General features: G+C 50.8%; 1 protein-coding gene across 3 annotated transcripts in view; it reads right to left on the bottom strand.

The window, feature by feature from the left end:
- Positions 1 to 165: 165 nt before the first annotated feature.
- SPATS2 (spermatogenesis associated serine rich 2) overlaps positions 166 to 13,103 on the bottom strand; it is a 29,949-nt gene continuing 17,011 nt past the window's right edge. The window contains exons 5-13 of one of the 3 annotated variants that reach the window (XM_075737619.1): positions 12,747 to 12,796; positions 11,270 to 11,528; positions 10,790 to 11,002; positions 9,475 to 9,610; positions 4,178 to 4,236; positions 3,393 to 3,502; positions 1,920 to 2,022; positions 1,424 to 1,632; positions 166 to 1,163 (exon numbers count right to left, since the gene is read on the bottom strand). In XM_075737619.1, the coding sequence (XP_075593734.1) occupies positions 888 to 1,163; positions 1,424 to 1,632; positions 1,920 to 2,022; positions 3,393 to 3,502; positions 4,178 to 4,236; positions 9,475 to 9,610; positions 10,790 to 11,002; positions 11,270 to 11,528; positions 12,747 to 12,796 (1,415 nt within the window). In that variant the 3' untranslated portion in view covers positions 166 to 887. The remainder of the gene's footprint in view (positions 1,164 to 1,423; positions 1,633 to 1,919; positions 2,023 to 3,392; positions 3,503 to 4,177; positions 4,237 to 9,474; positions 9,611 to 10,789; positions 11,003 to 11,269; positions 11,529 to 12,746; positions 12,797 to 13,103) is intronic. The other 2 variants (XM_075737620.1, XM_075737621.1) reach the window with 2 other exon arrangements.

Here is a 13,103-nt window from a genome sequence, read left to right as displayed (position 1 = left end):
AACCAACTCAGAAGTTCAATTAAAGAGGGAGCAAGAAAAAACCCCAAAACCCCAACATGAGAAGTCAGGGGGGGGGCACTGGAAGCCAAGGACCCCCCAAAAGCCCCGGCCTCTCCAAGCACCGGAGCCGTGATTGCCGGTGGCAGCAAGGCACAGACAGCGACATTCACCACGAACATCGTCTTTATTCGTACAGCTATAAAGAAGGACTGTCGCAATCTCCAACCGGGATCACCTAGGATTAGCTCTGCTAATTGATATTGCTATAAATTTAATTTAGGGACGAAGAAGGGCTGGAGAAGTGGCAGGGGGGAAGGCGGGGCAAGAAGTAGTGAATAAAATCAAGAGATCCGCAATGTAAAAACCAGAGAAGAGCAAAGTGTGCGGGACAAAGTGTGCAGGTCCCCGGCCCCGCGCGGTGGCCCAGATTCCTGTCTGTCCCCCGGGAGGGGACACCCCCAGCCCCCCCGCCCCTGGCTCTCTCCATGTCCCAGCCCTCATCATCCTCGCTGCCAGCACGAGGGAGGGGCTGGCACCGGACGTTCCTCCGAGGCAGGACCCAGATGTTGGTGCAGAGAAGAAAAGACACTTGGGGCTGGGTTTGGGCCAGCGCTGCCAGTGATTTTAGAGAAAAAGGGGATTTCTGGAGCGGAAAGGAAAAGGACAAGAGAGACAGCGGGGTGGGGGAGGCTGAACCCGCGCAGAGGGTGCAGCGCAGGCGAGAAGAACACAAAGCAGACAAGGGGGGAGGGACGGAAAGAGAGAAAAAAAAAATGGCACGAAAACCCGAGAAGTGTAAACTTTCCTTCGTTAGTATCCTAGCTAGGAGCTTCCTACAGTCTGGTTCTCACGTGGGCCTGGTGGCAGGCAGGGACAGCCCGCGGCTCTCAGGAGTTCGCTCCCTCCTGCCGACTTGCTCTGGGCTTCCGCTGCGGGAGCCCCTTGGTCTCTGTGCCGGGCCGGCCGGGCTGCGCCGAGCTGCCGCTGGTGCCCGTGGGCTGAGTCTGGCCCGTGCTGGCAGCGGGGGCTGCCAGGGGAGAGGTTTGCCGCCTGCCGTGGGCCTGGCCCTGGTTCCTGTGGCGGTTGCCGTTGTTGTAGCGGCCGGGGGGGCCGATGTGGCGCTGGCCCTGCGACCTGGGCCCTGCTCCCGGTCTCCTGTTCCCCTGGAAAGCCAAAAAACAGAAGTGGGGGGTGAGTGAACGGGGGCTGGAGGCAGCTCCCCCCCTCCCCTTCCTGGGAGGGAACCCCCAGGGTCTGCTCCGAAGCAGGACCGCTGAGGCAAGGCTGAGCTTCCAGGTGCCCCTGACCCTGCGGCTGCCCGGCCCTGCGAAGGGCACCCGGCAGGGAGGGACCCGGCCCAGGAAGCAGCAGAGGAACCGTGAAGCCGCAGCGCCGTGCCAGTGCCGCGCCAGGGTGCGGTTACCTCTCGTGCAGGCTGGGGAGGGCGGCCGGCGGCGTTCCCTACAGCCGGCTCCGCCGAGGACGAAGGCTTCTTGCTCGCCGTGGTAAGGCTCGCGGCAGAGGCACAGGTGGGGGCGGAGGGAGGGAGGGTCTCGCTGGGACCGCTCAGGGACGCGGCTGTGACAGAGCTGCACCGCGATCGGGTGGAGTAGCTGTTCTTTGGATGGGAAACTGGAAGAGAAATACCCCAAAAATGTGTGTTCTGCAGGCAGGACCCCAGATCTTTCACCCAGAGCACTGCTGGGGTGGAGGCAGCTCGAAGGGACAAAGGAGCTTTGTTCTGGTGGGATGAAGCTTTGGTCGCGTGAACGGTACAAGAGCTCAGCAGCGAATGGGCACAGATCCCTCTTGCCGAGGGACGAAAAAAAAATGCTCCCAGTCCCACCACTATCAAGTTTTGGGGCGCACATGAGGGGTTTTGGTGACGGCAGGGTTAGCCAGCTCTCCGTCCAGCTCACCTTGGCCGAACGAGGCGATGCTCTTCTTCAGCGCCTCAAGGTCACACGTGAACCGCGCCACCCGGCCCAGGTCCTCGTCGTACTTCCGTTCGCTCACAAAGTGCTTCAGAAAAAAGGCAAAACACACACATTAATTCGGTCTGTGCACAGGAACGGAAAACAGAGGTGAAAGCCTGTCATTTCAGTCCAGGAACAGGTATCTGAGTCGGGTGCTGCTTGAAAAAAAAAAAAAAATCCTGGTGAGAAGGCAGATGGCTACGACAACTCAGGGAAACAGAAACCCAGATTATTTCAGCCTTCCCCAGGCTCCAGCAGCCACGCCAGAGGTGACCTCAGTCCAACAACAGCTCTGCTCTGCCCTGTGAGATCAGCACAGCCCAGGTCTCTGGACACTCGTCGGGGCAACAGGTTTCTCTAACCCTGCTACGGGGGGCTGAGCAGTTTTAGTTTTTAAACGGGAATATAATTGATGCAACTTTGCACTGACCTCTTGTGGCAGGAGCTGGCGTGCTGGAGAGCAGAAATGTTTTTAGGGAATATAAGAGTCGCTGGCGCGCAGCAGGCAGGCTCTCCCGGTTTAGGGGGGAAGGCAGAGGTCAGCCCAAGCCAGCGGGAGGTTTTCACAACCGCTCCGAGCACAAAGCTGCGGCTTTGCCGCGTTCCCTGCTCTCTGCCAGTTCACAACCGGGGTTTGTGTTTGGATGACTGGTTGTTGGCTGGAGTCAGTATTTTACAAACCAAATATTTTAAGTTCAGGTGTCCTGTATCTCTCCGCGCAGCTGCGGACAGCGGTATGCAGAGCGCTGGCGGTGAATTCGAGAACTACAAATGCAAGGAAAGACTTGCAAACAACACAAAATTGCATTCAGAAGTCTCGGAAACCCAGGAGGTTACCAAAAAGCACGCTGCTGTAGAGAAGCGTTGGGATTAATAACAGCCTTGCTTAGTACTGGAAGCTAAAGGAGCCGAAGCCTTAGGCCGCAAGAGCTGTCTGGGAATAAACTTTCTGAGAAAACTAATGCTGCAAACACAGACCTCACTGAATCCAGCAGATATGAGCAGAATGAAGAGGATAAGGACCAGGGAAACAATGCCAAGAGAATGAGGTCACTTCAGAAGGTGGCCAGCTCAGCGACCAAGAAAACCAGTAAGAAACCAAGAGACCACCGACCAGAATTAAGGGATTGGACTGGGGTTGGGTGCTGGGTGGTACGGGTTTAATCAGGGTGTGTGATCTGGGGTAGGGGTCCCTCCTCAGAGGTACAAGCTCGAGCCGCTCTGCACGTCGGATAAACAAACTGCTTATTTAATTAGCAGATCAGCAACTCGTCTTCTTTGAGCAGGAACCTGTTGAGGGGGCATCCGTGCAATTCCTACCATGGACTAGGTGGTAGCTGCATAATTCCTGCACCGCCGCATTTGGGTGACGTTAGGACTAGGTTGGATTAGATGGCAGCGGAGTGAAAAGCTCACCTTTATGTCAGCTCTGAGCTCAACCAGCTGCTCCTCCGACATTCGCACCGCCACATCAGTCATCTTCTTCAGGGCTTCTGCCTTCTTCTGGCGGCTGACCAGAATTTCCACTGAAAAACAGATCACGGCTGAGGCGGCGGTGACACCAAACCAGCCTACCCAGAGTTAAACCACCCCAATCCCGACACACAGCACCTTATTGGTAAACAGCAGGTTCCCCCAAGTGCCCCCCAGACAGCTCTGTGCCAGCTGCACAGCAGCCCCGGCCGTTCCCTCCTGCGGAGATTTACATCCCCAGACACAGACGGAACCTGAGCTGGGAGCTGACTCAACCAGGGCCACAACACGCAGCTCTGGTAGAAGCTTTGCAGCTCTCCCCAGGCTAACTGCTTCCTTGCCACCCCCCTAAACGGTGGGGTTTGGTGCTGCTGGCGTGGGTGTCCCTGCAGATCACCTCCCACCCGCTCCAGGTGAGCCAGGAAATCCCTTTTCAGCTCCCCAGCAATAATGAGATTTTTAGGAACAGCCTCCCGTGGAAGAGGGCAGTTTATGTCCTCTAACAAGGGCGCAGGATGGTTTAGTGTCAACTGCGTCAGGCAGCAAAAATCATCCAGTCACGGTACACAAAACTCAAGCCACAGGGCAAGTTTTGTCCGGGTACAGAGCCACAGATCTAGGAATGACATGAACAGGAGGTGAATCACAGAAATCTGCTTCTCGTCAGAGCGCAGCAAGACCTGCAGCTCTTTGAGCCGGCACTCGTTGCTAGAAAGACAGAGTCTTACTTGCTTCTGCTTTCACTTTGTCCATCTCAGCCAGCAACGCCACCTCCCGATCCATAAGGCTGGAGGGGGAAAACAACAGAAAAAGGGAAGAGATTTAGTATTAAACAAAGAGGACAAAATAATCTTACTGCAAGAACAGCAACGGGAGGGTTTCCAGGCATGCTGGCCACTGAGCAGAGACCGGCAGATGGCAGCAGGAACCCGTCGCACCGCGCACCGGCTTTTGTTCTGGAAGCCGAGGAGTTGCGTGCGGGCTTTGCTGGCGTTAAACTTGCTCAGGCTTGGGTCAGCGCCGGAGCACGGCCGCGGCATTCCCGACAACCCACTGGGTACGTGGTCACCTTGCTCTGATAAAAGTCAGAGCCATCTTGGCAAGGGGAGAGGGAATGGCGGTTGCGGTGCTGGGGGAAGCTGCACACCGCTGGACTTTACCACCGAAGCAAACTAAATGTTTAAAAGAGTCACTCAAAAGTAACGAGCGGTGGGGCATGACGAGGAGCCACAGCAGCAGCAGGAGGACGTTGGGCATTCGGGCACCCGTCACATCCAAAGCTGTCTCTCAGGTGCCATGTGGTGAAGCAATGCTTCACTCTTACCCTCCCCCCATTAGCTTATTTAAGCCGACCAAAACCAGCCCACCAACCCAGAAACCTGGATTCTGGTGCTCTGTGCTGCTTCTCGGGAGGTGCATACCCTGCTGATCCCCACAGGGCTGCAGGACCCACACGAGAGCGTATGGACCCTTCCACACAGTGCGGCAGGTACGAGGATGCATCCTGCCGGTCACCACCGCGCAGCCGGCAGGTGACCCGGAGCCATGCAAGTCTGCGATCACTGAGTCTCTTGCAATCCGAGGATTTTTTTTTTCGCCACGGAGGGAACACCTGAGTGGGTCACAGCAAAGCATCTCCACTCGCCAGAAGGCTCGAGCGTGCCTCGAGTGTGTCTGTTGCCATGAGACCACAAATCCCCCAGGCATCACGGCTGCAGCCTTTACGCGAGCAGAACGCACAGCTACTGCCTGGTCAGATTTAGCAAATTCAGGCTATCGAGCACCCTCTGGTGAGGCAGGGCACCCGGGGAGCTCCCCATTAACCACCGCTCACAGGCCATGCGAAGAGGCATCTTGCCCCTGGAGATGCACGCGCCGAATAATTTGGGTTTCAAGAGAAGCAGGAGAGGAAATACCAGTCCTCCCGTTCTGGACAGGGGCAGCTACTGGTCGCAGCTCTGTTCTTTGCCTTAAGGAAGCCAGACCCTTGCACAAACAGCCTCCCAGCAAATGCTTCTTTTGTGTTTCCCTCTAAGCTACGCCTCCAACGTCCTCAGCCCTGCACTGCTGAAGCTCACCTCTGCTCAGCTGCTGCCAGCGGCTTGAATGCATTTGCCATCCAGCTATTAATAGGGTTCATTTCAGTTTCTGCTTTCTATATTTAAAAGCAGAGTCCTCCTCTCACGTGTTAGCTGTATGATACTCGCAGCACAGACATGAAATGGTACTCGGAGAGATACCAGCAGCACGCAGGGTGAGGCCTTCGACACCGATCACACGTGGGGTTTTTTAGTGAGAAAGGTTTGCTTGAAAATGGGAAGAACATTTATTTTAGCGACCATCTGAAAGGGAAACCACAGAGCATCTGAAATGCAAACTCAAACCACCGCTCCCCGCTCCTCTGCATGTCAGAGAGGACTGAGGCAAGATCAATTTAAACAATTCCCTCTGAACAGCAGCTTTGACATTTGGCTTCTTCTGTTGATTTATCGCTCTGTCCATCTGCCTTTTCAGGGCAGGAATTGTTTCTGCTCGTAGCACAGCAGGGGCCTGATCCAGGTCAGGCACTCTCAGCCCAACTGCGCAAATACAACAACGGGTGTCAAAAGCTACGCTAATAAGACTTCACCTTGTTTCCAGCTATCCCCAGAGCAGTTCAACCTGGCTCTGCAGCACCGACGGGCAGGGTAAAGGGAGAAACCCCAGGTGCCTTCTGCCCAGAGCCACGTCAGCGGCAGGAATCCCCCGGAGCTCGGAGAGATACGGTTGTGAATGCGGCCTTAATGATTAATTAAAGCGCAGAAACAGCCTCACGGCTGCAGAACTCGGCTGTGCTACACCTTACCCCAGTGCCTCCTCCCTGAACACACAGGCACACGCCCAGCTCCTGCAGAGCCAACACCCACCTTATACATGGGCCATTTTGGGCTCTTTCCGCCAGGCTGCAGGCACACACCTTGGCACAGATCAGAGCTTGCATGCCTCTGCAATTTAATTTACTCAGCAGAGCTCAGCTGGAGTCCTTTACCCAATTTTACAGTTGGGCTGGCTGAGGAACAGAGGTCAAGTGGCTTTGCCCGAGGTTCGTGTTGATGAGTGACTGGGATCAGACCCCATTGCTCCTCCACCCTGCACGGCTTCTCGTCAAACAAACTTACTCCCTTCCGAAGGATCCACTCGGAAACATGTTTGCTTTTCTCAACTGCTCTGTCCTGGGACAAGATCCCATGTGGGATGGAGAGCGCATCTGTCCCTGCCAGAAGGGCTGGGCTTTAGGAAAGGACATTTAAGAAGTGCACAGGGGAGAAAAAGGGGAAACAAACCAGTGACTGCTGAAGATGAAATAATGCTGGATACTTGGTTGGGAGGCTCTCAGCTGCAAGCCAGCCCAGTCGAGCAGTGCCTGCAAGATGTTGTCCGTCCGTGAAAGACAACGGTTGTTTGCACAAGCACGCTGAGGGCTTTGGGGTCAGTTTTCCTTGGGGCCGAAACACAACCATGTCAAAGACTGACTGCAATCGAGGGTGGCTGGAAGCATGCCCAGCAGCTCTGCCACGAGGAAGCAAGGGCGATCCACAGCAGCAATCTCGGCAATGAGAAACCTGAAACACGTGGTGACGAAGTTGAACTTAACCATGCCACTCACAAAGGTTCAGGGATTTGTTGGGTTTGTTTTTTTTTTTTTCTCCTGATGCATTACTTTCCCTGCCAGCGGATAGCAAAATATTCAGGAAATTAAGGACTATCAGGATTCTCTAGTTCAGGTTAACTGATTATCTCCAGCACAGAGGAGCAAATCCTCTCAAAATAGGAGGCCAAAGCAGCTACTGCTACATTTGCCACTCAAACAGGATGGATTTCAGAGATTAAGATATATGCCAGGCACGACCCCGGCATTAGAGTCTCCTCCTCACCCTCGCCTACCTACAGACCAGAGGTCTCGCCTAAGCACATTATCTAGTGAGAGAAGATGGAGGTCAAGAACTCTAGGAAGCCTCACTGGTTAAAAGGACATCCGAAGGGCAGCCCTGACAGGCAGCAGTTAAACCAGTCCAAGCTTTGCTACTTAAATATCCTGTTTCAGTTGAACAAACTTGCTTTTAAAACCAGGTTTTCCTTTGGTGGAAAGCCAGCTGGAGAAGCAATTCAGCAAGAGGATTTAACTATCAGATCCTGCCTTGTGCTGTAGGACTTTAAAATACACTAATTATTCTCCAGGTTATGAAAGGAATTGGAAAAACAAAAAAAAAAACAACCCCCAAAAAAAAGCAAAGGTACAATTTACACCTCAGCTCACCAGCAACTGCATCACTTTCGGGAAAAGGAAAGTGAATCTCATTCTGTGGAGCCAAAGGGCCCCGGTTGCAGAGTCATCGCTTATCAGCTGCGGAGAGCCGGCATCCTGCTGGGCAGCTCTTTCACTTGGCATTTGCCAAAGGAGGTTCCTGGTGGCCCCGTTCCAGGCAGGCACTCGCCTCCCCGCTCACGGAACCGCACGTCCTGCTTCACCCGCTGCCGGCTCGGCTTATCGGAGCAATGCTGCGGGACTGGACTTGAGTCTTTAACCTTTCTGAACATGACGCAAGTGTTTTATAGATGATAACATAAGTCAAAGGGCGAGGAATTACTTATACGGAACCAGATACGTTAGCCAAAAGAATGACAGGTTCCATACCAGGGAGAGGTTTTTACAGATGTTGTAACTGCGTAGAGGCAGACACACACACACAAAAACCACTTAACAACAAAACCCCACTGTATACAGTCATAATATTGAATCAGTATCAGTATTGACTCAGTAGACAAAGCCACTAACAACGTAAGAAATAATATTCATGAAAACAAACTTGAGTTAGGGCTACAAATCCCTCACCTATTGACAGGGTAAATCCCCTTACACTGCAGCTTTTCCAAAAGACAGGAGGTGCTGGGAGCTCCACGTTCAGCTTTGGCTCAGAGACCACAATTGTTAGCAGGAAAACGTAGGTCAGAGCCTGCGGACACCTTTAACCCTACCCCTCCAGTTCAGTCTAGTCTCCTGGGGCAAGTTTAAAAGTAATTTATAAACATTTTTGTCAGTATTTTTAGCACGCGATGAATTTAAATACAGGAGAGCGTTCCACGTACTTCAGGAGAGCACCTCCTGGTAGCAAAGTTCAACACAAGGACGAGCACAAGAAAAAGTCCACACTGAACGACTAAATTTGCTAAAAGGCTTCAGAATACAGTGCTCTACATCACTACCGCTAAACACTCTTGCCTTTGAGGCCACATACGGTTTTCAGACATAGACAGCTTTTGACACAGATTTGCAAGTCTGCCAAATATCTACTTTAATCCTTCAATGCAATAGCGGCATTTTAGTTAGTTGTCAAATGTTACTCGCTTCAGGCAAGGAGAACTCTCTGTGCAGCTTCTTATGAATATTTCTTTACCAAAAGCAATTGTATTTGTATAACCAAGAACAACGATTTCTCGGTAATAGATTCGATCAGCCAAGACAGCGAGTGTACTCTATGTTAGGCCTTTCAGAATATCATCTTAGAGCACTTATCCAAACCAATAAAGATGTTCATTTAAAAAAAAAAAAAAAAAAGAGAGACCAAATTACACTCACAGGGAACATCATGCACAGTACTAAAAGCTTGGCTTAAACCAGGGGAAGCGCTGCTGCACAGGGTGACCTTTGATGTGTACTTGTACCTTCAAAAGGATCCCTCTCTTCCATGTTATATTCAAACGTAATTTGAACATTTCACATAGGAATGTTTGCTTCTAAAAGACACACACTACTGCACCCTGAGGTCCCAACCGTTCTCCTTCCAGCACAGCTAATGTTAGTACCTACCTGACAGTATGTTACCTGTCCGGTTCCTCGTATTATCTGCATCTGAAATGACTTTATGATGGTCAGGACAACTGTCTTGTACAGACACAGAGCCACAGTTCAAAGACCTCGAAGTCTTATTCTAAATGTATCAGTCTTACGCCTTAGCACCTGGATCTGTCACTACGTTTAACTTACCTACTCTGCAGCTCAGCAAAGACCTGCTTCATCTTCTTAATGGAAGCATCCATTTCCTCCTTCACCACAACCCGGTACCGAGCCAGTGAAACGGTGCAGCGCTGGAGATCCTTCACTGATTTTTCAATATTAGAACCTACCAAGAGACAGAGTGAACTCAAACAGCCATGTCAATCACACTGCTAAATCCTCCCAGCAGGGATAAATCTAAAGACTGCTTTCCCTCTTACTTTAAAACTATACACTGCTTGGTTTTAAATTTTTCTTTCCCTTCCCCATTACAAAGGCACTAGGTTCAGCAGGGACAGTTTGAGAGATTTTCTTAATGGGGAAAGTTTTCCCAAGGCTCGTAGAATTTCCTTCTATAGGAGGATGTCCCTCCACATTTTCAAATACATGAGAGAAATCAAATGCATTTCTTGAGTTGCTTTTGTGCTAGGGACTGGAGACAAGCGAAACGAGTCTACTCCAAAGACCAACACACCATATCACTAAATGATACGAAATGGACATTTGCCTGGGGAAGGGAATTATCTCAGAAACTAAAATTAAGGCTATTTCCTCAAATCAGGAGATGAAAGGGGTGGTTAATCGCTGCCAAGGTTAGTCCCTGTGTCTCAGCTCGCCCACAGGGTCCGTCACCCTGCCCACGCTCTCTGGAGCTTGCTGGGGTGCAGTTGCCCCCTGCCAAGCTATGTTAACAACTGCTCCTCCCTGGAGCAAGGAGGTGAACTACCACCACCTCACCTCCCTAAGCTGAGCATAACCACCACCAGCCCAACTGGGGGCTCTGAGGTCTCTCCTGTCCGCACTCATTATTGTAAGAACTCAGCTGCGGAGAAAGCGCACAAAAAAGAAAAAAAAATCCAGTAGAAGGAGGCTGTCACTTCTTGTAACAGGGCTGGTCCGAACTTCTGGCCTTTCGACAAATTCTCACAAAAAAAAAAAAAAAAAAAAGAAGGGATGAGATGAGAAACAACCTAAAGGCTCTGTGACGGAGCACAGAGAAGAATGGGCTAAACGTATGCAGCGAGACTGGCTGCTTCCTCCCCTGCTCCTCTCGCACATGTGGGTTTGCTGCTCCAGGCGCCTACATCTAAACTGCTGTCAAGATTCCTGCCGCACATCAGGAAGAAGAGGAGTAGAGTGAGAGTTACTGGCCAGATAATAAGAAGCACGTTAGCTCGCATTAAAATCAAAGTCCAGTATGCCTCAGCACCACGTCTGTCAGTGACACAGCAGAAGAGGAGGTGAGAACTTGGCCAGCAGCAACCTGCTCTGACACGGGAGAGCGCGCAGACCCTCAGGGCCTTACCTAACTTCTTGTTTGCAGGTGAAACTGGAACATCTTCCAGCCGCGTTACAGACAGGGATGCAGGAGTCGAATTGTTCGCTGTTGATCTGGACAGAGACCTGCTAGCGCTCCTCTGCTCAGGCCGCTGTCTAAGAGACGAAGGGCTCTGGGAAGGATGCAGGATGAGCGATTTTGTGTCAAAGTCTGCTATTCCATTCTCTAGTTCAGGCACTGCTGTAGAAAAGCACACTTGTTTAAAGGGGAACGCGGAGAGGACAGCGGAACACTGACCGCCTCTTTACCACGACAAGCAAAAAAAAAAAAAAAAAAGAAAGAAAATCAGAAAATCAAGGTGAGCTGCTCTTTCCTGAAGAGCCATCCAAACATATCAGTGTTCAAAGCTGACCCGAAACAAAGAAGGAACACAAAAAAGCAGGAGGCAGCTCCTCTGCTTCGTAAACACTCGGTGCCCGTCTCCTGCGCTACTTTATAGAGACTAACCTGTTCTATCAGGCATGTCTGGTGCAGCAGACTCGCAATCCTCCAGCTCTCTGGCATCAATTGAAAGTGCATCCAAACCTTCGCTGAGCGAGTCCACAGACTCTGTGTCGTGGGCACAGCCGTTGACATGGAAACCGTTAATTCCACCCTTCTCCGAGTTTGCCGACTGCTCCTCTTCAGTGGACACCAATTTACTGGGGTCTGGGAGGCCAGCACTCGATTCAGTTTGTGGTTTCGGTTTGGTTTTCTTCTTCTTGTTCTAAGGATTAGGTGTCCACATCACGGGGGGGGGGGGGGGGGGGGGGGGGGGGTGGAGAAAAGAAAAAAAAAAAGAAAGAAATGTTAAGCTTAATTCCTGAAGGGAAAATTAAGCTTATGCTCACTGGCTGAAAGTAGCTGAATTAAATGCTTTTTCAGCCAGCCTGGCTGTTGATCCTATTAACAGTAGGAGGGATTTATTCAACAATGAGGACAGATATAGTGGCACTAATGAGGCGCGAATACATTATCCTCTCCGACGGTGTGCCAACAAGAGCAACGGGTGCTGCTTATCAGCTGAAGGCGACATAACTGATGGGAAACACCAAAGAGGTTTGTGGCTGGAACCCACAGCACCGGCTGGGCGGCTTCTGGGGGTGCTCACTGGCGAGGTACAGCTTCCAGGGTGCTCTGCGGCAGCCAAGCGCTTCGCTAGACCTTGCTCTGATAAAACTTCCCTCATTTCCCAACACAGGGTTATTCAGTCACATTTTTTCCTCTCCATTTCATGCCGGTGCTTTTCACATATTCAAAGGAGTCCTTTTGAATAATTATGATTTTATTCTTGCCCTGGTGGATTTAGATATTATAATATCAAGTACTGAAACTTTGCAAATCTTTATTTAACCCTTTCACAGAGGTGTGAGCAAAGAACTAGGGAAAACACTCGAGAAAGCTTACATGACAAAGAAAAATATGTTTCCACAGAGCTCAGCATTAAACGCAACTGTTCAGCTCCAAAGGTTACCGATGAAAAATGGAACGGCATGACTATCTGAACAGTGAATTACAGAGCTCCGTTGAAATAAATGGACCTGATGAAGATTTACTTCAGTGTGGGACTGCGTGTGCGGATTAGGGGTCCTGCAGAGGGTCAGCAGAATAAAAGCGACTGCAAGGACAGAAAGTCTAGAACCGTTTTTTCACATGCTACACTCGACACAATGTGCCTGACTCCTAAATTAAATGCAAATGCGGCGAGAAGATAATGTTTACGACTTGCACTGAAGTTAAGGTGTAAATCATTCCCCTAAACAGCGAGGCACCCGATAACCTGGTGATTATCTCCGTGCATCACTTCTGCTAACATCAATACACACGCTTGGTCTTTGGTTTCTTTTCCCGTCTAAATCACGGGGAATGCCTACTGTTCTCTGTAGTCTAAATCCTCAAAATTAAAAGATAAATGCCTTAGCAAAGTATATTTTAAAAGTGTTACCTTTTTTTTGCCTGTTACAGTCCATTCTTTCAGTACTTCACTGGCATTGCCTGAAATGAAACACAGCGATGAGCAGCGGGCAAGGCATCCACTTCAATTCTGTCCCGGTCACGTGGAAGCACCTCCATACCTGGAGCCAGCTGTAATGCTTCCTGCGGCTAAGTTTCAATTATCTAAGTTGATGTCATAAAAGGATGGGTTTCATTTTTGCTTTGGGAACGCGCTGCTGAACGGGACTACTCCCTTACAACACAGTGCCAGCTCTTCCCAGGAAAAAGAAACAAGGAAAAAAAAAAAAAATCTTCTCTTTGGCTCTGTCATACTAAAGGTTTAGGTACCTCGAACCCTGCTGGAGCA

This window comes from Balearica regulorum, chromosome 29, assembly GCF_011004875.1.
Source record: "Balearica regulorum gibbericeps isolate bBalReg1 chromosome 29, bBalReg1.pri, whole genome shotgun sequence".
Classification (NCBI taxonomy): domain Eukaryota; kingdom Metazoa; phylum Chordata; class Aves; order Gruiformes; family Gruidae; genus Balearica; species Balearica regulorum.
The sequence above is the reverse complement of the archived record's forward strand: the minus strand, read 5'-3'. Positions and strand labels throughout refer to the sequence as shown.